Here is a 22,730-nt window from a genome sequence, read left to right on the forward strand (position 1 = left end):
AAAAGAAGGGAAAGGCTGAGGCTCAAAGAGGCCATGATTTCGTGCTGCGCGACGTACGCCATTGGGTGACGGGGCCAAGGAGGAGCATGCTAGATGAAACTGTGACAAGCCTAGTACTGCCGAGAACGCTATCTGGCGTGTGGGAACTGTGGGTGTTTCTATTTAACCTAGTTTCTTGGGGCTCATGTTATCGTTCCATCCAAGGGTGTCTCAAATGTGAAATTGGCCAGCCGTGCCTTGACCATTTAGCGGCGACCTACCGAGTTAAGTGGAGCACGTTGTATCTCTACCCTTGTCTAGCGGCCCGCCCGACCAAACGCGGCGCCATGATCGTCATGGTGTCTTAGGAAGGTGATCGACCAAGCCAGGCGGGGTTGGCACGCTGTGAGCAGCATGTCAGCTTGCCATGGTGCATATCTTTGGGCTCCAATGTTGCCTTGTCGGAACAAGAGACCTTTCCGTGGATACGCATACTTTGCACAGCCGCTTCTCATGCAGTCAGAATGCAGCCCACTAGTTATAGTAGCACGGGAGGGAGGGGTATTGAGTGAATTGATCTCATTTTCTAAATATTATCGAAAGGCTGAGAATTTGACCAGGTTCATTCGATGCCGGGTAGAACCACCCTTAATGTCACCCAGAAATTCCTAGTGTTAGCCAGCCCTCCACATGCACTGCCATCGCGTTACCTCTGGGGCGGGGCTGGTTCCGATTAGCATACCACGCGGGATTAGTCTAAGAGGCCGAGCGAGCTTCAACGTCCACATGTCGCTGGGTTTCATGGACGTCAAATTCTCTTGTTGTAGATTGGCTTGCCAGCACTTCCATCTCAGAGCCATTGCCATAGAACCAAGTGCTAGACATGTTATCTGGATGGCGCCGCTTTGGCGATGAGAAAGACTCCTGCAAAAACCTTTTCACTGAGAATGGAGGGGGCGAGTGTGTTCGATTTTGCGCCACAAAGAATGAACGGAATGAAACTGCCGCTGCTAGGAAAACTCCCACCTCGGCGCTTAGAAACTGCCAGTATGTTTCCCAAATAGTGTCGACTATATCGCGGTAGACTAGTCCAGAAACTCTGACGATTGATAGTATAATCATGACAACTGTTAGGCAAAGGGACAACGTAAGAATGATTCTTTGAGTCCATCGCACTCGGATTTTCCAAATGACATTGACGGGTATTGTGAGAACTAACACACGTTAGCTATTGAACGGTGCGGCTACTCTGCCAGACTAACTCAGAAAATCTCCCAGGGTATCCAGCACCATGAGGATGATGGATTCTGCCACCACCTTGCCCTTCTTTGACCCTACTGAACAAGTAACTGTATCGCGTAAGCGTCAAATCCAGCCCATGGAAAGAGCATGCTTACATTGCCTCATGTCATAGTAATAGGGGCAGCTGAGGAAAAAAATCAAGGAGCCGTAGATGAGAACCGCAGCTGTGTATACCGTAATCGCCCACCAGTAGATCTGCCAAGGCTTGATTCGGTCGATGAGCTTTTTGAAGAAAAAGAGGAAGCTTAGCTTAACAGCACCGAAAGCGCACCAAGAGACTGTCAGGCAAATTGCACTCCACTCGTGGTACACATAGCCCACTTCGATGATATCCGCCGGAACAGCGACGTCTTTCATTTCAAGCTCCATCGCGACGAGAAGATACATAGGATCTATCACCTTGCGATACATGATTACGATACTGGCAAGTAGGAAACAGAGAGCCAGCACAAGCAACCAGTCATCCACAGAGAGTCTCTGTCTCTGTACACGGAATCGGATGAATAGTCGCATAAGCACGCCCAGAACTGCCGGGGCGAGGAGAACTGAGATCGAGATCTGGACTAGCGGTTAGGGCAGGGATGGAGGCACTTCAATTCAGATACTCACAATGAAAGAATCCCTAGGGATTCTTCCTGCATAGTCTTGAGGCTGCATGTTGATACTTCTTCAATGCTCGCTGGAAACGGTCGTGACTGTGTCGAGTGAATGGCAGTGTCTGGCAGGCGCTTTAAAGAGAAGCACCCGAAGGCAACATGGGACCGCGCTTGGAGAAGAGGTCCCCGAGCAACCTGCTGGGAGAGGGTAGGCATTGTAATCACCCGACTGCCATGGCCACTGAATGGTTGGATTCGAGGCCTGGGAAGACTCACAGTAGCATGGGTTGAATTTTGCGCTCCGCCCCTCCCTCGACGGTTCCTTTTCCATCCCGGTGCTCCGAGTTGATGCACCTCTTCCCCGGCTGAGCCTTGCGGAAAAGTTCGACCCCGCTCCAAACTTTCAATGTTGCAGATTTAGAGGTTGTCTCATTATCACCGGGGATAGTCTTAGTGTAGACGATACCCCTGTACTAGTGGCGGGCACCACCGTCGGGCAAACGGTATCAATGCTTGCGCAAGGCTGATACCAATCAATACCTTACCATACGGGCTGCGCCCACCACGACTTGTCACTAAACACCATCACCCCTGCTAGTACAGCCTTTAGCTAGCCTACGTTTTCCCCAACCATTTGCTGGCGCTTTTTAATCCCCTTCCCCTAATTTCCTTCTTCCCGTCCTTCTCCCTTCCCTCCATCATCGCATACCTGTCATCTTCCACTTCCTTTTCCTTTCCCCACCCCTTTCTGTACTGCAAGCCTTTCTCCCCAATGCAACGTTTCAACTTTCAATGGGAAGGCCTCGGCGGCCGCATCGCCATCGCTTCGGCGGTGACCTGCCTCATCTCTTTCTTGTACAAGATGGTGAAGGTGCGACTGCACATGTATCGTCTCAAGGAACAAGGAATGGTAGGTGCGTTCGCCTTGGATTCGTTGCTCTCAAAATTAACCACTCTGTAGCCAATGCCCCCCTGGGACCCTATTTTCGGCCATCTGCGAATCATGCCCGGTCTCGCCAAAAAGTGTCCCAGTGATGCTCTGCAGTCCCAGACATTCGCTGTTCTCTCCATGCAGTATCCGGGCCTGCAAAACGGCTTCTATATCGATGTTTGGCCGTTTATGTGCCCAATGTTTGTTTGCACTACCCCTCCGCTGGCCGTGCAGGCTTGCCAGACCCATAATTTGCCCAAGCCGACAGATCTCCTGGCTCCTTTCATTAACCCCATGTCGGGTGGGGATACGTTTTTCACCACCAATGGGGCAGTGTGGAAGCATGATCGCGACCTGTTCAACCATGCCTTTAGTACGACGGTTGTGGTTGGCCACGTAGATTATATTTTAGAGGAAGCAGAGATCTACGTGGGAATTCTCCGCGAACACGCCATAAAAGGTGACACTTTTTCAATGGACGACCTTGCTTGTAGTTACATGATGGATGTCATTGGTAACGTCGCACTGTAATAACTCCCTATCTTAGCACGAGTTGTGAGCCCAGTCACTGACAGAATTGACAGAAATACACGCTTCAATTACCAAACGGGACACAACCCTATCGCCGCTGCAATGCGCAGTACCATCGAACTTGAATGCGGTCGGGAAGGGGAGAACAACCCTTTGCGACGCTGGAATATCCACCGGCTGTACCGTCAGTGGCGAAACAGCCGGATCATGGAGCACCACATTGGCCTGGAGCTGGAGAAGCGCTATCAGGAATGGCTGCAGCAAGGCGAAACGGCCAAAGCCCGTGGAAAATCCATCATGGATATTGTTATTGCCGAATATATGAAGAACCGACCGACAAGCCAAAGCCATACCTTGACCCTAGACCCTAAATTCAAATCTTGGGCCATCATCCAAATCCGCCTGTTCCTTTTTGTCGGACACGACTCCACCGCCGTGACTATCATCTACTCTCTTTACCTTCTCTCCAAACACCCCGACACTCTCGCCAAAATCCGCGCAGAACACGAACAGATCTTCAGTTCCAAGGCTGGTAGTGTCTCAACGCAAATCAAAGCGCACCCTGAGAAGACTAATCAAATGCCCTACACTACCGCCGTCATTAAAGAGACTCTCCGTCTTTTCCCACCAGCCAATGGCCTCCGATTTGGCCGTCCGGGCATTTCCCTTACCGACACCCACAGCACCGATGGACGGACTTTCCCCGTTGATGACTGCGCCGTCTGGATTGTGCATACCGCTATCCAACGGAACCCAGGGTACTGGCCCCATGCGCACGAGTTTGTCCCCGATCGCTGGCTCGTTGAGCCGGGACATGAGCTCTACCCCCCGACGGGCGGATGGCGGCCCTTCGAGCGTGGTGCACGAGACTGTGTGGGGCAGAACATGGCTATGTTGGCTATTAAAATTACTCTGGCTATGTTGGTGCGGGAGTTTGATTTTGATAGTCAGTATGAGGAGTGGGATCGTAAGAATCCGGCGGCTGGCGCGGTGCGGACAATGTTTGGGGAGAGGGCGTATATGGTTGCCAAGGGCGCGGCGCATCCGGCTCAAGGGTATCCGTGTAAGGTGAGGTTGGCTGTGTAAGTGGTATGATTGTTAATCATGATATGTACATTATAGGTGATTAAGATTGTGTCTGTAGACGAATCATTTGGTTGAAGGGTTTCTATTGTAGCATGAGTTCAAGTAGATGCTAAAGCAGGGTATAGAATTGCTGACTATCCTGTATTAAGATTATAATAAGCTGTGTAGAAAACCGCCATACACTCTTGACTTGATTGGAGTGGGCAAAGAAAGATAACAGAAGACCTGATTCAGATACATGACTCCATTGTAGGCTTTGTTAAAAACCGACTAATATTGGGTTTGTTGCATGTGAGTGAGCTGAGTTGCAGGCACAATGAACTACCGGCATTGATCTTCCTCCACCAGAAAAGTCCCAACTAAAAAAGCATCTATGCTAGAAACTGCTTTAGCAATAATTTGTTTTCGAATCTTCCTCCTTTTGGCCACCTCCATCTACCGTCAAGAACCAGTTAACCCCACCCGTAAACAATTAATGATCTCCTGTTACCTACCAATAACTATATATCCTAGAGTCTTGATTGCATTCAAAGCCGCGCCTGTATTGATATCAGCCTTTCTTCTAGGGAGAGCAACCATCAATCGTATCGCGATGATAAAGTGGTGCGGAAACGGGGCGTTAGGTGCAGTCGTGAAGAAGTTCTCCGATAGTCCATACTATTGCTCCGTCGCTTGTTCGAGGAAAGGTCATATATCTCCAACAGACGTCGAAGATACCAATCATGAAGATTCAAGCGAAAATCAAACCTATCAAATAGAACTCGGGGTGGCTCAGGCTATTTAAAATTGATGTATCGAGTGTATATCTATCGTCTATTCCTCTATAGCACAAGAGGTGGTATAACTTCCAAAAAACACTCCAACCATCACTAATCGTTCAATACAAGACATATGATACAGGTATCGCCCTAAAGATCCACAAACCCAACCTTCTTTCTTCCGGCAATTGGGGTACCATCTCTTCCAGCGGGCTCGGATGTCGCGCAGGCGGCCCTCTATAACAACGTATTGCTGTCATGGGCGTTGCAAGCGGTGCGTCTCTAGTGGGAACCGGTCTTGGTACTGGGCTTCTTGCTAGACTTCTTGCTAGATTTGCTGCCAGAGGAGTTGCCAGAGGAGTTGCCAGAGCTGCTGCCACTATTATTTGTAGTAGCATCCACAGTAGCAGTGGTAGTGGCTCTGGTAGTAGTCGTCGTAGTAGTTGTGGTGGTAGGACTGTCCTCAATATTACTGCATTTCTTGAAACCATTGCTTAGACCCGGAATATGATACAGCGACCCGAGATAGTCGCCATTCCCTTTCATGATAACACGGTACTTTCCCGGTGCGCCACCTTCCTCAGATGTATTAGCACAATCCCATACATTGGAACGGAGAGTTCAAGAAAAAGCAATATTGGGGCAGCTTACCTGTATATGTCCCACCCGAGACCAACGGATACTCTTTCATATTTTGAGCATTAAAGAGGCCTTCGTGGTTTGCATAGGCCGATGGATATCTCCCACCACCGCCATTTTTGGACTGGTTGATGGCGTTTTTGATATCATTTATGGTGAATCTCTTCCCATCGCAGTCAACATCTTTGATTGTTTTGCGGGCGCGGGTAACAAGAGTACTAGGCTCATCGGCCGATGGGTTGGCGATGGGGCTAGCGACTGCAGTGAGAGCCAGGGCTAGTAAAAGGGTGGGCTTGAGACTGAAAAGCATCTTGACTTATGTTCTTAACTGGAAACAAAATGTCTGAGTTGGAAAGAGTGTGTTGACGGAGATTTGTCAAATGAGAGACTGGTATTGAAAGTAGGAGAGAATTGTTGAGTGAGTGACTTGATTGCGAGATGAAAATTTGGAACGGTGGTGCAAAGAGCCAGTCTTTATACCCTTCTCTGTGACTGTATTCTGCCATGTACTACTATGACTGAGGAGGTTGAGCCCTCAAAAACGGTTTTCAGCCCCAAGGAATGTCTCAGTTGTCTATAGAGTATACAACCTCGCTTAGCTATGTATATCCGCATGGTGGGGGTTAGAAGGGGGCCAAAAAGAGATTAGACAGCTGCCAACTGGACCGAACCGAAAATCGTCTCTGCTAGTAGAATCCCGGTGCACTGAGATCCATCTACGAAATGGGGGCCGGGCGATCTTTGACGCTGCAGCTTACGGGCCAACGGTGCCACCCGCACACGTTAGGACCCCTTTACTGTGAAAATCACCTGGCGAATGCGGGGTTTGATCCTATATAATGTGGAGTTGTCTCACAGTTCGTATTCTTAATATAGGAAACAAATGTTTCATTTACCCTCCAGGAGCGCGAAGGAGGCCTGTTGGAAACAGTTGGCTGGTCAGGTTTTTAGTGCTAACCGCTTTCCAGGCAGCCCCAACGCCCTTCACTTTGAATCGATCAAATCGTGTCGTGATCCATCTTTATCCCACCCCCGAAATGCACCCCTCATCATGGAGAACTTCGCTGAAGAATATCTTGCACGACCGGAATATCAAACTATCACTGAATTGATCCAGGATCCCGATAGACTATGTTCAAAAATGGGATGTATATATATGGTTGCCAAGGGCACAGCACATCCAGCTCAGAAATGTCTGTGTAAGATAAGAGAGAACTTGTGATATATATGATTCTGTAGTAGATTTGTCAGAAATGGAGTATTTTCCATTCTGAAAGAATATGAAAAAATTTGAATTATGATTGTAATAATTAACGAGTATATACCTAAGCTAAACAGAGTAGATAAAATAGAAAACGTACCTGTACTATAGCTACTCTAGCTAATACATCACTATGAATCTGCCTCTTGCTTGGCCATACTAACGCCTTGCCTGCTATGAACTCATGCAATCATCTGAAGAGATTGAATATGATTACTCACTCACTGTACGATATTAGGTATCGCATGAGTTTTAGAATTGATTGTACAGTATTCAAATAGTCAGATATAAATATCTACAATCTGGGGCTATCGATACAATGTAAGAAAATTAGATTCCTCGAAATATTACCACCACCATTGATTCAATGAAACAAGTGTCTCTCTATCAGATCTTCTCTTCTAAAACTGAGACTCAGTGGATGTAGGTCTATGTGGAAAGAACTGCATCAGGGCTATTTTATAACTGCTCAATCATACAAAACTAAAGTACAGGACCCATGACTATGTCAGCTCCGCTATTCCCACCTCCCCACCATCCTCTGTTGGAACATCTTCCTCGATGGTCTAACGGTCATGACTTTCACCTGCGCCTTGGTAGGCAGTGAAGTAAAGTGACTTCAGTGGCTACTAGCCTTCTTACCCGACTTGCTGCTAGACTTACTGCCAGACTTGCTGCCGGACTTGTGACTTGTGTTGCCACTACTAGCCTTGGTAGTAGCAGTGGTGGTAGCCTTAGTAGTAGTGGTGGTGGTGGTGGTAGTGGTGGTGGTAGCAGTGTCCGCGAGATTCGTGCACTTTTTGAATGAGTTCCCAGGGATATGATAGACCGATCCAAGATACGTGTAATTTTCATCCATAATGACGCGGTAATTTCCCGGTGGTCCGGCATTCGTCTCTGTTACATTTCCAATTCTGTTAGCGCATGCTCGTCGCCTCTGATACTCGCTGTCGAACAAAAAGAAAGCGCAGAAAAGAAGCAGTAAAGGGGTGACTTACTTCCGCTATAGGTTCCGGAGACCAACGGGTACTCATAAAGGGTGCGTGAAGAGCCAAACAATTTCTCGCCATTACCATATACCTCGGGGTATTTGCCGTAGGCCTTGGCGTTTGTCTGCCTCTTATCTTCAACTACCTTGGATTGTTCAATGGCATTATGAATGTCTGCTTTGGTGAACTTTTTACCATTGCAATCGACGTCTCTTCTAGGAGCGCGGGCGACCAGGATGTTGCCCTCATCGACCGTCGGGTTGGCGATGGGGGTGGCAATTGCAGTGAGGGCCAGGGCCAGGAGAATGGTGGGCTTGAAGCTGAACAGCATCTTGGATGGAAGGAATGTGTTGTGTTCGGGGTTTGCTTGAAGGAAAGATTGGTAATAAAAGTATGGATCGATTGTTTAAATGAGTGACTGAGTTCATGGCAAGAGGCAAGCAGGACCAGTGATGCGAAGGGACAGGTTTTATACCCTGGTGCATGGTTTGCATCGTATCATAAGCAATAGAGACCAAGGACGTTGAAGCCCCCACGAGCGTCTCGGCCCCCAAGAAGTGTCTCAGAGGTCTATACAGCGTACACCTTCATTTAGCTATTTATACTCCAATGATGGGGGCCATTATGGGGCCAAATGGTATCAGACTCCTACCAGCTAGACTAGAATGAGAGGCCGATGATCGGGTAGCGTTGCATCTGGATCTCCCTACCAAGTGGGGGCCGGGCCATCTTTGAGGCTGCAACGGCATCTCCCGCACATGTTAGGGCCCTGTCATATGAAAAGCATCCGCCAGAGGTGGGGATCTTGTCCTTTGCAAAGTGGGGGCTGCCTCAGGGGATGATTCTTTGTGCGACCAACACACAAGGCTGAACACGATCATCTCTGTGTTGGAAACGGTTGGCTGATCAATTCATTAGTGCTGACCGCTTTCCAACCGGACCCCACGCTCATTATTTAAAGCACTCCAAGCGTGTCTTGCACCTTGTTTCCTCCAAAACCTCGAAGCCACCATCATGGAAGAGACCATCAGGGAAGAGCTCGGCGAAGAACTCGTTGTGCGACCAGAATTCCAAGTCATTAATGACTTGCTTCAGAATCCCGATGTTACACCCACTGAGGCAGTCCAACGGCTTCTACGGGTACGAGAGAACCTACACCATGGACAAGAACCCCCGTCTGAAATTGATGGCAACCATACATGGTTCACCATGCTCCTGCTCGTAGAGATCATAAATCTCACCCCACCTGCAAAGCAGCGCAAGCTCATTGAATTCATTGCTGAGCTCCAACGTGTTGACCTTACCGATCCTGCTACCGGCCAGTCGCCCACGGCGATCGAGCTGAAACTATGGACGGAGCTTCCATACCTCGAACTATACTTGGCTGATATGTATGGATTCAGATTCAAAGCTGGTACGTCTATTTTCCTCATTAATCAACCCGTGATTAACTTTATCAGAATATGCCCGGCAGGTCGATGAGGATCCCCAGACGGAGTATCCTCCAAGCAAGCTTCAGGAGTGGGAGAACCGGAATGCTTTTATGGCGCAGCTTACTGCGAAGGCAGAGCACCTCCGCCATCCCATGGATGTATCTCTGTATGCTCTGTACTCGTGCCGATCGGCATTCGAGGAAGGGCCGCTGATAGAGGAGGCCGTGCGCACTGCATGTATCTGGTATATCCATGCGGGCCAGCGTGTGTGGGAGAATTGTCAAATCGAACGGGAATATGGAGATGACGATGATCCGCCTCCACGCCGGCGCTTTAGTATGGAAAAATGGCGCATTTGGAAAGATAGATTGAAGGTGGCACAACTTGAGTTTCCCAGGGAAAGTACGCAGGAGATGATACGGAAGGCGTTGGAAGAGATTGAGAAAGCGGAGCGGGAAGAGTGAGGATCCGGAGAAGGTGATGGAAGAAGGTATTCCACTGGATATTAGCTCGGTAATGAATCAAGGCACATCACGCCCTTAATATTGAATGTGCAGGAATTTTGATTCTGCTTATTTTATCTTGCAACCTGCCAGAAGCTCCAGTGATGTAGGTATCAGCTGCGTGTGATGCATCTGTAAGTCGATCAGGGTGCATATCAACACCACGGTACAGTCATGGCATGAAAGCTTTCGAGTAATCAATAGTACAACTTGCAGACGGAGACAAGGACACAACTTGGGTATCCTTATATCAGAGACATTTGCGGAAGTGTAGGAATCCAGGGAAAAAACTATGAAGGAGAAAGGTGCGTAGGAATTTGTGAAGCTGGAGGCGAAGCAGGGTTAGCGAGTAAGTTGCACAGTAACAGCCAGACCCATGGTGTGCCCCACAAAGGGACCCAGGAAAGACTTCATCGAAGGCCGTACAAAAGGGGATCTCGATGGTCTTATCATGTGGTATTTTATGATACATATCACTGACTTTCGGTTTGAGTATACCGCTCAGGGTTGCCAGGAAGAACCGGAAGACTTTCACGAAGCCTCAGGCAGACTGTTCGGCCCCAGGCTACAGTAATGAAATAGGCAGGATCTCTACCGACCATCATGTTCAGCCTTGCCTACGGAAACGGAAGGTGTGACAGGAGCCAACACAGCAAAACAACGCGATATGCAAACCGTCCGTGAAGAACGCAAGTCTCTAAGCATCATACCTCTATCAAACTCTACCAATGCAGAAACCCTGTTTGCCTCCATTTTTGAATGTACTGTCGCACCACCTCCTCGCTCACAGGGCCCAGTGCTCGTAGCGAAGGCGACCTTTCGCGTGCACGCGAAGTGTCCAGCAACAGTCCCCCGCACGACATGCGCTCAAAATTATCACTTAGCCAATTGGTCATCACACTGGCAGGATTGTCTTCTCGCGTTCCGGGGAACTCTTTGACTCGTTGGATCCATTCGGGAAATGGAATAATTTTGTCTGGTGAAATGTTCAACTCTTGCCCGAGGAGCCTTATCATATCAGACCACGACTGACGGGCCGCATTATCAATATGATATATTGAGTGTGGATCTTTTGTAAAGAGAAGGTCCAATAGGGTGGCTGCAACGAAATTCACCGGTGTCCAGGATAGCACCCCATTCAGTGAAGGGAGGATCTTCAATGTTTGGGCGGATTTAAGGAGAGCCGGAAAGTGCTCTGCAGCATTCCAGTACCCACTTGTCGATGCTCCTGCTATTTGTCCGGGCCTCACTACCATCGCGTTGAATCGGTGACGGTGTTGACACAAGGTCCTATGGAGAATTTGCTCGCAGACAAACTTGGCTTCCGCGTAGCCGTTAGTCAATGCCCAGTCGATCGTGCCGTGGCCTTCTAAAACAGTTGCCTCGCCAGTCAATAACGGTCGATGGCCGACTGTGCCAATTGATGATATAAATTGGAACCCAATGCGATCGTCAGGCGAACGAAGAGAAGATATCTCGGAAGCTAAATCAACCAAGCTTCTCATCATCCGAAACTGCGATTCGAAGGCCGCTACGCTCTTTGCTCCATTCATGGGCCAAGCGTTGTGGATAATATGCGTTATAGTTCTCTTCAATGTGTCATACTGCTCAGTTGGAAGTCCTAGGAGTGGCCCTTCGTCTTCCATGGCAAGAACTCTCACTTTGTCCCACTCGTCTGCAGTCAAAGTTATGCCGCGATCGGCCAGTGCTCGTCTTTGCCGCTGCATTGGTTGCTCCAAACCCCCTCTGTTGATGCAGTAAATGCGTTCAACTTGCTTCATCCGAGCCAGGTGTGCCACGAGATGACTACCCAGGCTGCCAGTGGCTCCAGTGACCAGAACGCTTATATGACTTGGAATAGTCTCTGCACCATGTGCAGGCACAGTGAAATCTTCAATAGCGCGTGAAATATATCCCTCAGTAGTCTGTCTACGAGCTGCAGAGTCAATTCCCGTGAGAAGGTCTATGCTTTTTGGTTTCGGGCCCAGAGGCAGACGTGCGTTTTGATTTCCCGTGCGTGTTGCGAAAATGACGCGTTGAACGCTCACTTCCGGGGAATAACCATCTGTCCAGTCGACATGACCGTACCCAACGGCATGCAAATCTGTCTCCCAGCGTTGCTCACTGGTGATGGCATGAGTGCGCCCGTCATTAAACACCCACCAGCCGCGAAAGAGTCCGAATACTATGTCAATGGCAAATTGCGGCCGGGTCATCTCGAGCATCATGACCACTCCGTCAGGCCGTAGTGCTTCTCGCATATGACTAGTGGAGACTTGCAGGTTTGATGTCGCATGCACAGCATTGCTCGCGATAATGATGTGCTGGGTCCCAACGAGATCATCGGCTGGCGTCTTCTCTATATCGTGCACTCTATATCTTACAAATGAGTAGTCTTTGAACCGCCGACGACCTTGAGCCAGGAAAGCAGGCGAAATATCGCTAAATGTATACTCAACAGCAATTCCAAGTTTAGCGAGACCTGGAAGCAGCCACTTGGTACCACCCCCAGTTCCGGCACCCATCTCAAGGATCCTCAGTGGTCCTCCTGCACTTTTGTCAAGTATACTCGCGAGACGCTGGATAAAATCCAACATTTGCTTGTACCCGGTGACATTGTGAGACTCATCGCCGTACATCCAGGAAACAAGTTCTTGTCCCTCTTTGGTTCCGAAGATAAGCTGAAGGCCGTCCTGGTCACCGCGCAGGACAGAAGCCAACTTGCTCCCTGTGTAAAAGGCAAGCTTGCTAGCACCTGCGAATTCAGGATAGCTACGATTAATATCTTCCAAGATGGTGGCACTGGACTTGTCAGTCCATGCGACTCCTGTGCGGATCGCGACCGTCTCTTCCATGTCCACAAGGCGGGCTTCATCTAGCCGTCGGTATAAGTAGTCGACCAACTCCTGATGCTGGGGGTCATGGGGGATGCGGTCAAGACGTGCTCCTGGCTGCGCAATGCGGATGTACGAGCCTAGAGCCTCGAACGCCTCTAGCGTGAGGGTGACGCAGAGCTGCATTTGGAGAGGGTTGAAGCTATGGACGCGCCCACTGCAGTGATTTTCCGACAGGAACTGATCGGTCAAGGCTTTGGTTTCACCAAAAGCCTTTAGGACAATGTCTTCAGGTAAATGGAGTTCTGCGGTGTCTGTGCTGGCGCTGGTGTTTGTTTCAGAAGACACATCGACCGAATCGGTATCTTGGCCACCATTGTCGGACGTAGTGTTGCTATCAATACTCTCTTCTTGGTTATTGATGTCTAATCTCATCGCTTTCTGCACTGCACAGACAAGTTCGTGGAATGTCTCTGCCTCCATCAAATCTGTTGCCGACAGGGTACAGTTGAAGGCTTCCTCCAACTCCCGCGCCATTTCCATCGCCATCAAAGAATCTACGCCTGCATCTGCTATGTTTTCATCGTCGCGGATTTCACTGGGGTCTACGGCGCAGAAGTCAGCCACCACCGATTTGATGCGTGTGGGCAGGTCTTCAGTCTTGTGTTTTTGTTTTTTATCTGCCGGTGGTGCCCGGTCGTTCTCATCCAAAGCAAATGCTGAGGTCGTTACAGGTGTAACGGGGTTGACCTGGGAATCACCCAAGTTCAACCTGGCAAGGATTTTGCAGAACATCGCCTTGGGCACACGCGAGTATTTCATGCCGATGAAGATCTCCACCAATTGACCGCTGTTGGGTTCAAAAACAAAGATATCGCTGGTATAAAGACCATCCGATCGCTCATGTGTCGCTAAAACATCCCATGTTTCCGGTCGCGGTGTCCCCGGGTCCGCGTACATCGGCGTGCGCATCCACCCCTCCATACCACTGGCGATATAGATGTCCGATGGTGACCGGTCCGTCATGCAATTCACCCAGAACCCCCCAACCTGGCTGAAGGAGTCGCAGAGGAATGTGTCGGCCCAAGTCTCGGCTGAATATTTCTTGACTATGCGCCCGGCCGATTCGTTTCCCTTGCCTACTAGCTTGGTCACCCCACGATATATCTCAGAATAGTCAACGACTTCGGAGAAGTATCGGTAGATATTGCGGCCTTGCAGCACGTCATCTACGTTGGCATCGTCGAGGAGTTCCCGACAACGTCGATGATTTATGAGGCGACCGTAACGAGCAAACTCGGCGGAAAGCTCGGCGTCGTCGGGATCAAACATTTTGATCTGGGCGATGCAATGCTCCACTTGAGAGCGAGCACCTTTCCGGCTATCTTCGCTCATATATTTCATGTCCCAGATGGCCTTTTCCTTGTCTTGCGCATGCAACAGAATATAGACATCTCGACTGTCAAGCCCAAGTGGTGCATCGCTTGTTACATTTCGCACGTGTGGAATCTTCCCTCGTCCTTCTGGCAGGCTCCGCAGTGCTTCTACAACGTTGTCCAGCATATGCGACGCTGGAGCAAGAGGAGCCGTCTGCGCACCTACATGACCGGATAATGCTTCTTTGTACTTGAAGTGGGCGGTGTTGACGCGAAACTTGGCGATCAGCTGAGCTTTGTCTTGGTAGGCAAGAAACTCCAGTGTCTGGTCATTTTGAGAATTGATCTGTTGATGGTTGACTACCGGCAATGGCTTATTATCCATCCAATGTCGACTCTTCTCGAACTGATATGGTGGCAATAATACCATGCCGTAATCTGGGGCTTGGGTGAAGTGGTGCGCCCAGTACGTCGTGGGCACGCCCTCTTTCCAAAGGCCCATCGTGGCGTCCGTCAAGTCGCGGACACCGTTCTGCCCGGTAATATTGACAGCCTGGAATCTATGATTCGTGCTAGAGGCTTCCAATGCGCGGCTGACCATTAGCGTAATGGTCGATCCGGAACCTGCTTCTAGCCAGATACAAGAGGGGTGCTTCGCAGCCAGATGCTCAACAGCATGGCTGAAGTACACAGGATGGCGTAGATGGTCGGCTACTATACTTTTAGGTGGCAGACCGGATACTACATGCTCCGTCGCGCGTTCTAGGTGGATGTTCGGTTCCCTGAGCGTCAAGTCCTGCGTTATATCGTGCAGGCCAGACATAAGCGGCTCAACTAATGTGCTATGGAAGGCATTGGTGACATCTAGCCGCTTCCACCGGAGACGCGAGAACGTGTAGTGCGTCGCGAGAGTCTGCTGGACTACGTTTATTGCTAGTGTGGGACCAGCGAGTGTGAAGCTACGGGGACCATTAAAGCAAGCAATGCCTACGGGGCCTACGCCGGTGGGTGTTGCCTTCGCAGACTCGCGCAGAAGACTGTCGATATCTACCCGGTCGCCTTCCACCGCAATCATCCCGCCAGGATCGGTGCCCCAGTTGTCCCGGATGAGACGAGCACGGCGGGCGATTAACGTCAATGCATCCTCAAGAGATAATACGCCAGATACGCACATGGCTGTGAGCTCGCCGAAGCTGTGGCCGACAACGGCAGAAACGGGAACACCGCAGTCCATCCAAGAGCGCGCGCACGCGTACTGCAGTGAGAAGAGCTGTGTTTGCAGGTTGACGTGGTCTGCGATTGGAGTGCGCTCGAAGATACCGGGATACAGGCTGGGATAGTCGGATAGCCGAAGTAGACGGTCGCATTCGTCGAGATGGCCGCGAAACACGCGCATGGTATCGTAAACGGTGCGTTCTAGGCCCACGAAGGTGGACACTTGGCCTCCGAAGCAGAGCACGACGGGGGATACATGCTTCTTCGGGCGGATGAACTGTGTGTCCTGCCCGTCGGCTACAGATGCCAGCTTTGCATCAAGGTCATGTATCGAGGAGCAACTGAAGATAAGCTGGCAGTCCAACGTCGGATTTGACTGTCGACAGGCGCTGAAGGAGATATTCGCTAGGGAGGAAGCATGGCGTGAAGACAGCGCTTTTTCCTGCAGGAACTGACGCATTCGTCTCGCGTAGTCCCTTACTCTGTTCTCATCCAACCCGCACAACCTAAATGGCAGAGCAAGACCCTGTGCATGAACAGCGCCATTTTGCTTCGCAGAGACGGGAGCCTGCGTAACCACAACAGAGGCATTCGACCCACAAGCCCCATAGTTATTAATCAACGCGACGCGATACTCCGCCTCCCAACTTTCCAACGCGGTTGGAATTTGAATCATTCCATCAGCCTTGATATGCGGGTTCAACTTCTCAAAGCCAGGCTGCGGGGGGATCTTCCCCTCATGAATCATCAGCAGCACCTTTACCAGCGCCACCATCCCCGACACACCTTCCGTATGCCCTACCAACCCCTTCACCGACCCCAACGACAGCATTCCCTTCCTACTCAAAGTCCCAGCCATCACCTCACTGACACTGGCATACTCCGCTGGATCCCCTGCCTGCGTGCCCGTCCCATGCGCTTCCACAACCGACACATGTCGTGGATGAATCCTTGCTCGTCTCGTAACCTTCCTAAACAACCCTGCCAACGATCCCGTATGCGGCACCACGACAGGAGTACAACTATCATTTTGCTCAACAGCTGTACCAGCAATAGTTCCCAGAATATGATCCCTATCACTGACCGCATCGGACATCCTCTTGATGAAGATCGCCGCGACCCCTTCGCCGCGGCAGTACCCGTCTGCCTTGGCGTCGAAGGGTTTGCATGGCCCTGTGGGAGAGAGAAACGATGCGCCGTTCAGGTTGTCAAATCCCAGCGGACTAGTGATGCAGTTCGCTCCGCCGACTAAGGCTGCTTTACAGTCTCCGTTCAAGATGGCTCGACACGCATGGTGTAACGCGACAGTGGACCCGGAGCACGCTGTATCAATGCATAGAGCTGGTCCGCGCCAGCCGAAGTAGTGACTAAGTTTGCCGGCGATGAAGCTCCTCAGCAGGCCTGTGGCCGCATAGGCGCTGGCTGGATGGCAGTTGACGTTGTGTTCGTAGTCAACGGTGCAACAAGATACATAACATCCGATGTCTTTGCTGCTATTCCTGTTGTGACAAAAGTACCCCGCTTGTTCCAATGCCTGATACGCCACCTGAAGAAGCAGCCTTTGCTGGGGATCCTGGGCCATCACCTCGCGGGGTACCTTCTTGAAGAACTTATGATCGAAGGCGTCGATGTCGACGATGAAATTTCCCACCCAGGGCCGCGTAGTAGCATCCGGCCGCCACGGTGTCGCATAATCTTTGTATCGCTCCGGTGGGAGTTCCCTGTGCTGGGACTTGCCAGCGCAGAGCAGCTGCCAGAACTCGTCGAGGTCGTCTGCGCCCGCGACCCGAACTGCCATTCCGACTACTGCAATATCGTCATCGTAAATGCGAGGCGGGTGCAATGGTGAGATGATGCGGGGGTAGATGTCGAGCCGGAGGTCGTCGAAGTGGATGATGCGGCCGCGTAGATTGCGGTGGAAGGAAGGGGGGATGCAGCGCTCGTGGCCGAATTCTATAACGATCGCGTTGGTGCTTTGTAGATGGGAGTGATATATTGATGAGAAGGTCTCATACCACATGCACTGCTGGGAGAGGACGGATTGTAGGACAAGGCGGTGGAGGGATCCTGAGTGTATAGGCTCGCCGGTGATGTTAGTCCATGTTTGATACTTAATCTGGGATGCATCAGGGAACTGCAGCGTAGGATGTGCATCGCAGAGGGCGTAGAGTGCATCGAGGGTATCACGGTGTCCGGACCAGTGATACCGGCCGTTAAAATCGATATGGGATGCCGACAGCCCAGCGTCGCGCAAGGCTTGTAGTAGGGAAGAGAGACTACTCCTCGGAGTCATAATCGTGCTACGATTTTCGTCATATCGGACGGTGATGTACGCCTGCACAGTCAGTATATCCTCAACACGCCCCCTAAATCCGAACAAACCTACCCCAGGAAACCCCCCAAGCACCCCCTCCAACACACCCTCATCCTCTCCATACCCAACAGTAACAGACGTAAACCTCCTCTCGCTCTCCATCGCATCCCCCATAACCCCCAGCAACATCGCCAACCTAACCCCAACCGCCCCCCAAACCTTCAACCCATCTAGACCTTTCCCCTCAGCCACGGTGGCAGCCGCCACAGCAGCGCTCAAAAACCCAATACAAAAGCCCACAATCTCCACCCCTACCCCATCCCCATCCTCCTTACCCCAATCCCGAAGTGTCAAGAACTTCCCAAACTGCACCAAATGCCCCACCATAAACAACGGCGCATGCAACACATAAGGCAGGGGGAACCACTCCTCTTTAATTTGCACATTGGGACTGAGGACCCAGCGGCGGAGTTCGCGGAGCTGGGACTCTGCGTGTGGGAGGCGTTCGCGGAGACAATGGATGTAGCTGTCAAAGTGGTGGAAATAATCTGGAAGTGAGGCGAAAGCATCCAGCACCCAGTGATTCTCTGGGTGGGAGTGGATGGTGTCTCGGAGGAGGTGGAATTGGGTGGGTGTGAAGGTGGGGGATTGGCAGCCGAAGAGAAGGATGCTATTTTCTTTGGTTTGTTGGATTTGGGTGAGGAGGGTAGTAGTATGTTGGGGATGTTGTTGTTGTTGTTGGGGTGGAGGAGGATTGGTGGGCATGGCGATGTTGATTGATGGCCTTGTTTTGGAGGATCGGTCAATAGTCGACCAACCCGTTATCCCGTTAACCGGTTATTCAGTTGGGTAGAGAAGCCACCCAAGCACTCGTATTCGTGACCAAGCCTAACTTAGCATTTGCTAGTTTGTACTCCAAGAGCCAATAAAGAGTTCACAAGGCTGGGTTATATTGAGACAGCTCGTATATCGTTGGATATGACAGACGCATTTGCTTTTTTATGAGGGTCTTGGCTCAACGTCGGCCGGAGTTAGTTAACCGGGTTATCTCTTCGGGTAAGCGTAAGCATCACTGTGTCTAAGGTCAGTTAAGAAAGCGGTGGAAGAGTACGATGAATACGACACTATGGTGAATTTGGTCGGTTGTACGAGTGACCACGACGGGGCTTTTGTTTTAATGAGCGGTCAGAAGGGGAGGGGATATACTCTGGGCAGAGGATTGGATTGGATGGCGGGGAAAAGGACGGCGGAGTTATTGAGGGACGGAGTTTCCAAAGTGGTTAGTGAGGGTGGTTATGGACACGGTGTAGAATAGGGGTTAGGTTGTCCATGGGTTGAAGTGGTTTAAATAATGGGATTGTAAATTATATTATCTTCTTATTTGACTCGAGAAAGTAGGTTTCTTGTTCGTCTACTTTCTCTTTCTGCTTCCTCTCGCTTTCTTCTGCTTCCCCGCCATGAACCAGCACGGATGATACCATTAGCAAATGGTATAGTAATTAACCTTTTGTCAAAGTTCGCAGATGACATATCGCAACTGCTTCGCAAAACCCAATCAATGTCCAAAGAATGAAACCCGAGTACTCCCCGCTTATCCGGTCCGACCAGTCGACTACACCGAACGCTACCGTACCATACCCTAACCCCTTGAAAAGAATGACAATATCAAACTGGAATAGAACAACAAAAGAAACCAACGATAGATGTTATTGAACCGACAACGGCGGACTCTGCACGGGATTTTTCACCCTATCCAGATCATGCAGGCTCTCGACCAGTTCATGCATCATCATCTCGAACGACGGATCGAGGTACCCGTGGGACGAGAAGAAATCGGTGCACATCATCAGAGGGATCGGCGTAAGGGGATGCACCTAAGGTCATTAGTTCCTTGCTCGGCATGTAAAGTTGGGGAAAGGGAATTACCTTAAAATACCCCAGTTGCCCCTGCATCTTCACCAACCCCACTACTTCATGCGCCGCCAGGACACATACCCGCTCAAACTCGATGATCCCCAGCAAATGATCCCCGGATTTCCAGGTAATGCTCTCGAGCACACTGTGCAGGAACAGCACCATGCTTTGAGCCACGATACGGGCGAACATCAACATGGGATCGACATGCGGGTAGCTGGACAAAGTGGCAATACGGTAGGTGAGCAGTTCGTGTAGATAGTTGTGTCGCGTCCAGAAGTTGTCCGAGGGGATGGGAGTAAAGTTGGGCGGGTGGATTTGCTCGACGGCTACGGTTTGGCGGTGGGTGAGAGCGCGGCCGACAAGGGTGGCGATGAGGATGAGTTCGGTGAAGGAGGAGAGCGGATCCGGGAGGCCGAGGGTCGGAGTGGCAGTCGGAGTAGGTGGTGGAGGATGAGGGAGAAGAATTTGAGAGTGAGAGGATCGACCAAAGACAGTGGGAGAGGGCATTGTGGTTGCAGTGGGAATAGGAGAAGTAGGGGCAGAAGGAGACATGACATCGGACAGGTAGGACGTCAGGGTTGGCTGTCCAGCTTGGAAGTCCTCTTCCGGGCAAGGGAGGCGTGTAGTGATCTGTATCGTTAGAAGTGTTCGTAATCACGAATAGAAGAGGGCACTCACCAACTGTTCATCCAAGGTGAACGGCAACCCGTTGTGAAAACTGATAAACCGGTCCAGGCTGTAGGCCATCCAGAACGTCCGACGCTGCTCCTCCAAACCGATCCAGTCCACCAGCACCGTCTCATGCTCGCGCGCCATCGTGACTGGACTATTCGGATCATCCAGCTCATACAGTCGCATCCCCAGGACCAACCGACAACATCTCCCCGTACTCATCCATGCCTGCAGCGGCGATTGCTGCATGTACTCGTAGATGCACACGAGAATCCAAGCCTGTGCTGGCTCGATCCCGGGCGCCGTATCCGTAGGGGGTGCTTGAAGGTCCAGCGAGTCGAGCATCCGGCGCGTCTCTGCATACAACCGGTCGCGGAGAGACTGAAATTGGGCCGACATACTGGCCGCCAGCGTCCACATGGCATACTGAAGGCAGGTCTGCGCTTCCGTCTTCTTGGGCTGCTTCGCCCAGGTGTGGTAGCGCCAGCGTTGCAAAATAGGGGCGAAAGGGTGCACCCGATCAAAGTAGAGTTGGTCCCTGCACCAGTTAGTGGGCATCACAAATAACCCAAGAGAAGCGTACAGATCGGCTCGCATCAAGTCAGACACGAGGCTGGAAGGCCGGTTCGGAGATTCGGGCGATCGTGGAGATCGCGTCCCAGTCCGGCGGTCATCGCTGGACTGATCGGGCATCGTGCCTGAGATGGGATCAGGCAGCGGAGGCAGGTCTCGTAGCGGATCTTCTTCACTGTCACAGTCAATGACTGTGCCGTCAAAGATACTGGCCATCTGATGGTTGATTTCGGGGTGTTGGTCGGCCAGACATCGTTCCAGTGCGGCTGAGACGATTAGTCTCTGTCTTTGGGACGTGTATTCAAAGCACTACCTACCAATTCGTGTGCGAAGGGTTCGTAATTGTCCCTTGCGGGGACCCCGGGGTAGCCTCGTGGTATTGATTTTGCACTCGATGCCTGTCTCGAAGCAGACCTGACACTGGGGACGTCGTCGGTCACAGCGAACCTTGCGACGACGACATTCCTCGCAAGCGGATCCCGGTCGCTGGCGGGAAATAGTAGGAGTCGAAACCATCCTAGCGTTGATGGTTGAAGGGGTTGAAGAGACAAACAGACAGGAAACTCTCAGTTCGCAGAGGGATTGGGGCTGGGGTGGAAGTGTGGCCTAGCACTTATAGCCTGTAGGAGTCGAGGCTGCAGCGGCAACACACCAGTAAAAACCAGAGGAACAACCAGGAGCAGCAGCAGCAGCAGCTTATGTGATGAACAGGCGCCGCCGTGATAAGATCCAACGAAGAGGATCGACCCGCGATAGCGTGCTGAGAGGGGGGAATGGAGACTAGAAGGTTGGCAGGCGGCAAAAGACCCAGTGCAGGAAAGGCAGTAATGGAACCACCGTGGCTTGCTTTGCTTTTGTCTATTAAGCTCATAGGCACGGTCAGAGGCCCGCCATGGAGGGGATCTGCTGTACGATCGTGTGATACTAAGTGCTAGGCCTGCAGCTGCAGCAACCTGCAGTGCAGCAAGCAGCTCGCATCCAACAATAGGCCAACCAAGAAAGCAAGAGACAGACCCTGACGTCTGGTCTGGTTGTCACTTGGACGGGTTCCTACCGTGAGCAAGGCACAGCAGCTTCTCGCCGGGTGACAGGAAGTTGACGACAGAAGTTGGCAGCGGATTCTGATGTCCCTCAAACTATTGTCTCTACGAGTAATTGTCTTGCCAGTTTGGGAGTGAAGAATCATCCTATTTCCCGGGGGATCCACGATAAACTGGAGCCACCGACATCATGCTATCAGTGGGAACAGACCTCCAAGGTGATCTCCGACTACAGGGCTTCTGGATGGGTAATCAGCCAGCCACAGGGACCACTGCACACGAGCTGCTCTAGTGGATTCACAGACTGCACGAGGTGCAGAAGTACCGGGCCCATTGTTCAGGGCCAGACCCACCGGTGGTGCAGGAGAGATGCTGATTGCAGGGAAGGACAGAGTAGCAGAGCGGATGCAGTGAGAAAGCAGGAGAATAGTAGCCAACCTGCTGTCCACCACACCGGAAAGAAGAGAGGAAGGAGCAAAAAAAAACCACTCAGTGATTCGTATGTCAGATCTGGCAGCTGCAGTTCATTCAGAATCTGTGAGGGACCGTCCGACCTGAAGAAATGGCGAGTTGTGCGACCCACGGAAAATAAGGACAGGATACGTGGTGATTTTGTCAACAAGTGGAGGCGAAAGTTCTGTCGGGATGAGCTTTGGTTCATCGCTAGTGGCAGGATCCGCACCGATAGATCAGAGACTGGAGGATCCGCTCGGGCCAGCCGGTCGGATGGCACCATCCTGATTGGCGTGCGTGCAGAATCGAGATCCGAGCGATGAGTCGT

The 22,730-nt window shown here is 51.2% G+C and overlaps 7 protein-coding genes across 7 annotated transcripts; 2 read left to right on the forward strand and 5 right to left on the reverse strand.

Moving 5' to 3' along the window:
- Positions 1-621: 621 nt before the first annotated feature.
- On the reverse strand, positions 622-1,938 carry BO79DRAFT_286290 (uncharacterized protein; the record flags this gene model as incomplete). Its single annotated transcript, XM_025688453.1, has 4 exons — positions 622-1,193; positions 1,242-1,328; positions 1,377-1,839; positions 1,891-1,938. 4 exons carry the CDS (start codon positions 1,936-1,938, stop codon positions 736-738), a joined length of 1,056 nt encoding a protein of 351 aa, XP_025541681.1. The 3' UTR covers positions 622-735.
- A 647-nt stretch (positions 1,939-2,585) lies between these two features.
- Positions 2,586-4,502, forward strand: BO79DRAFT_244251 (cytochrome P450). Its single transcript, XM_025685353.1, has 3 exons — positions 2,586-2,787; positions 2,839-3,335; positions 3,393-4,502. Exons 1-3 carry the CDS (start codon positions 2,650-2,652, stop codon positions 4,423-4,425), a joined length of 1,668 nt encoding a protein of 555 aa, XP_025541682.1. The 5' UTR covers positions 2,586-2,649; the 3' UTR covers positions 4,426-4,502.
- Positions 4,503-5,465: 963 nt separating this feature from the next.
- Positions 5,466-6,132, reverse strand: BO79DRAFT_253029 (putative extracellular guanyl-specific ribonuclease; the record flags this gene model as incomplete). The annotated part of the gene is made up of 2 exons (XM_025685967.1): positions 5,466-5,758; positions 5,835-6,132. The coding sequence occupies 2 exons, from the start codon at positions 6,130-6,132 to the stop codon at positions 5,466-5,468; spliced, it is 591 nt and encodes a 196-aa protein (XP_025541683.1).
- Positions 6,133-7,649: 1,517 nt separating this feature from the next.
- BO79DRAFT_281025 (uncharacterized protein) lies at positions 7,650-8,594 on the reverse strand (the record flags this gene model as incomplete). Its single annotated transcript, XM_025688120.1, has 3 exons — positions 8,082-8,594; positions 7,747-7,980; positions 7,650-7,675 (listed from the first exon to the last, which is right to left on the reverse strand). Exons 1-3 carry the CDS (start codon positions 8,401-8,403, stop codon positions 7,650-7,652), a joined length of 582 nt encoding a protein of 193 aa, XP_025541684.1. The 5' UTR covers positions 8,404-8,594.
- A 492-nt stretch (positions 8,595-9,086) lies between these two features.
- Positions 9,087-10,205, forward strand: BO79DRAFT_215844 (DUF3632 domain-containing protein; the record flags this gene model as incomplete). The annotated part of the gene is made up of 4 exons (XM_025683286.1): positions 9,087-9,486; positions 9,533-9,965; positions 10,119-10,142; positions 10,181-10,205. 4 exons carry the CDS (start codon positions 9,087-9,089, stop codon positions 10,203-10,205), a joined length of 882 nt encoding a protein of 293 aa, XP_025541685.1.
- Positions 10,206-10,615: 410 nt separating this feature from the next.
- On the reverse strand, positions 10,616-18,512 carry BO79DRAFT_142812 (putative polyketide synthase; the record flags this gene model as incomplete). Its single annotated transcript, XM_025678295.1, has 3 exons — positions 10,616-10,705; positions 10,782-17,768; positions 17,820-18,512. The coding sequence occupies 3 exons, from the start codon at positions 18,510-18,512 to the stop codon at positions 10,616-10,618; spliced, it is 7,770 nt and encodes a 2,589-aa protein (XP_025541686.1).
- A 646-nt stretch (positions 18,513-19,158) lies between these two features.
- On the reverse strand, positions 19,159-21,432 carry BO79DRAFT_281029 (fungal specific transcription factor domain-containing protein). The gene is made up of 5 exons (XM_025688121.1): positions 21,227-21,432; positions 20,920-21,175; positions 20,343-20,874; positions 19,674-20,294; positions 19,159-19,621 (listed from the first exon to the last, which is right to left on the reverse strand). Exons 1-5 carry the CDS (start codon positions 21,423-21,425, stop codon positions 19,454-19,456), a joined length of 1,776 nt encoding a protein of 591 aa, XP_025541687.1. The 5' UTR covers positions 21,426-21,432; the 3' UTR covers positions 19,159-19,453.
- Between the last annotated feature and the right edge of the window lie 1,298 nt (positions 21,433-22,730).

Source organism: Aspergillus costaricaensis (assembly GCF_003184835.1).
Source record: "Aspergillus costaricaensis CBS 115574 unplaced genomic scaffold BO79scaffold_9, whole genome shotgun sequence".
In the NCBI taxonomy this organism is placed as follows: domain Eukaryota; kingdom Fungi; phylum Ascomycota; class Eurotiomycetes; order Eurotiales; family Aspergillaceae; genus Aspergillus; species Aspergillus costaricensis.

Excerpts from the sequence above, each read along its gene's own strand:
- BO79DRAFT_244251 (XM_025685353.1), top strand. The coding sequence starts at position 2,650 with ATGCAACGTTTCAACTTTCAATGGGAAGGCCTCGGCGGCCGCATCGCC. Across the intron at positions 2,788-2,838 it reads GTCTCAAGGAACAAGGAATG|CCAATGCCCCCCTGGGACCC; the intron begins GTAGGTGCGTTC and ends ACCACTCTGTAG. Across the intron at positions 3,336-3,392 it reads GTCATTGGTAACGTCGCACT|AAATACACGCTTCAATTACC; the intron begins GTAATAACTCCC and ends CAGAATTGACAG.
- BO79DRAFT_281029 (XM_025688121.1), bottom strand. The coding sequence starts at position 21,425 with ATGGTTTCGACTCCTACTATTTCCCGCCAGCGACCGGGATCCGCTTGC. Across the intron at positions 20,875-20,919 it reads GACTTGATGCGAGCCGATCT|GGACCAACTCTACTTTGATC; the intron begins GTACGCTTCTCT and ends TAACTGGTGCAG. Across the intron at positions 20,295-20,342 it reads TCACCTTGGATGAACAGTTG|ATCACTACACGCCTCCCTTG; the intron begins GTGAGTGCCCTC and ends CTAACGATACAG.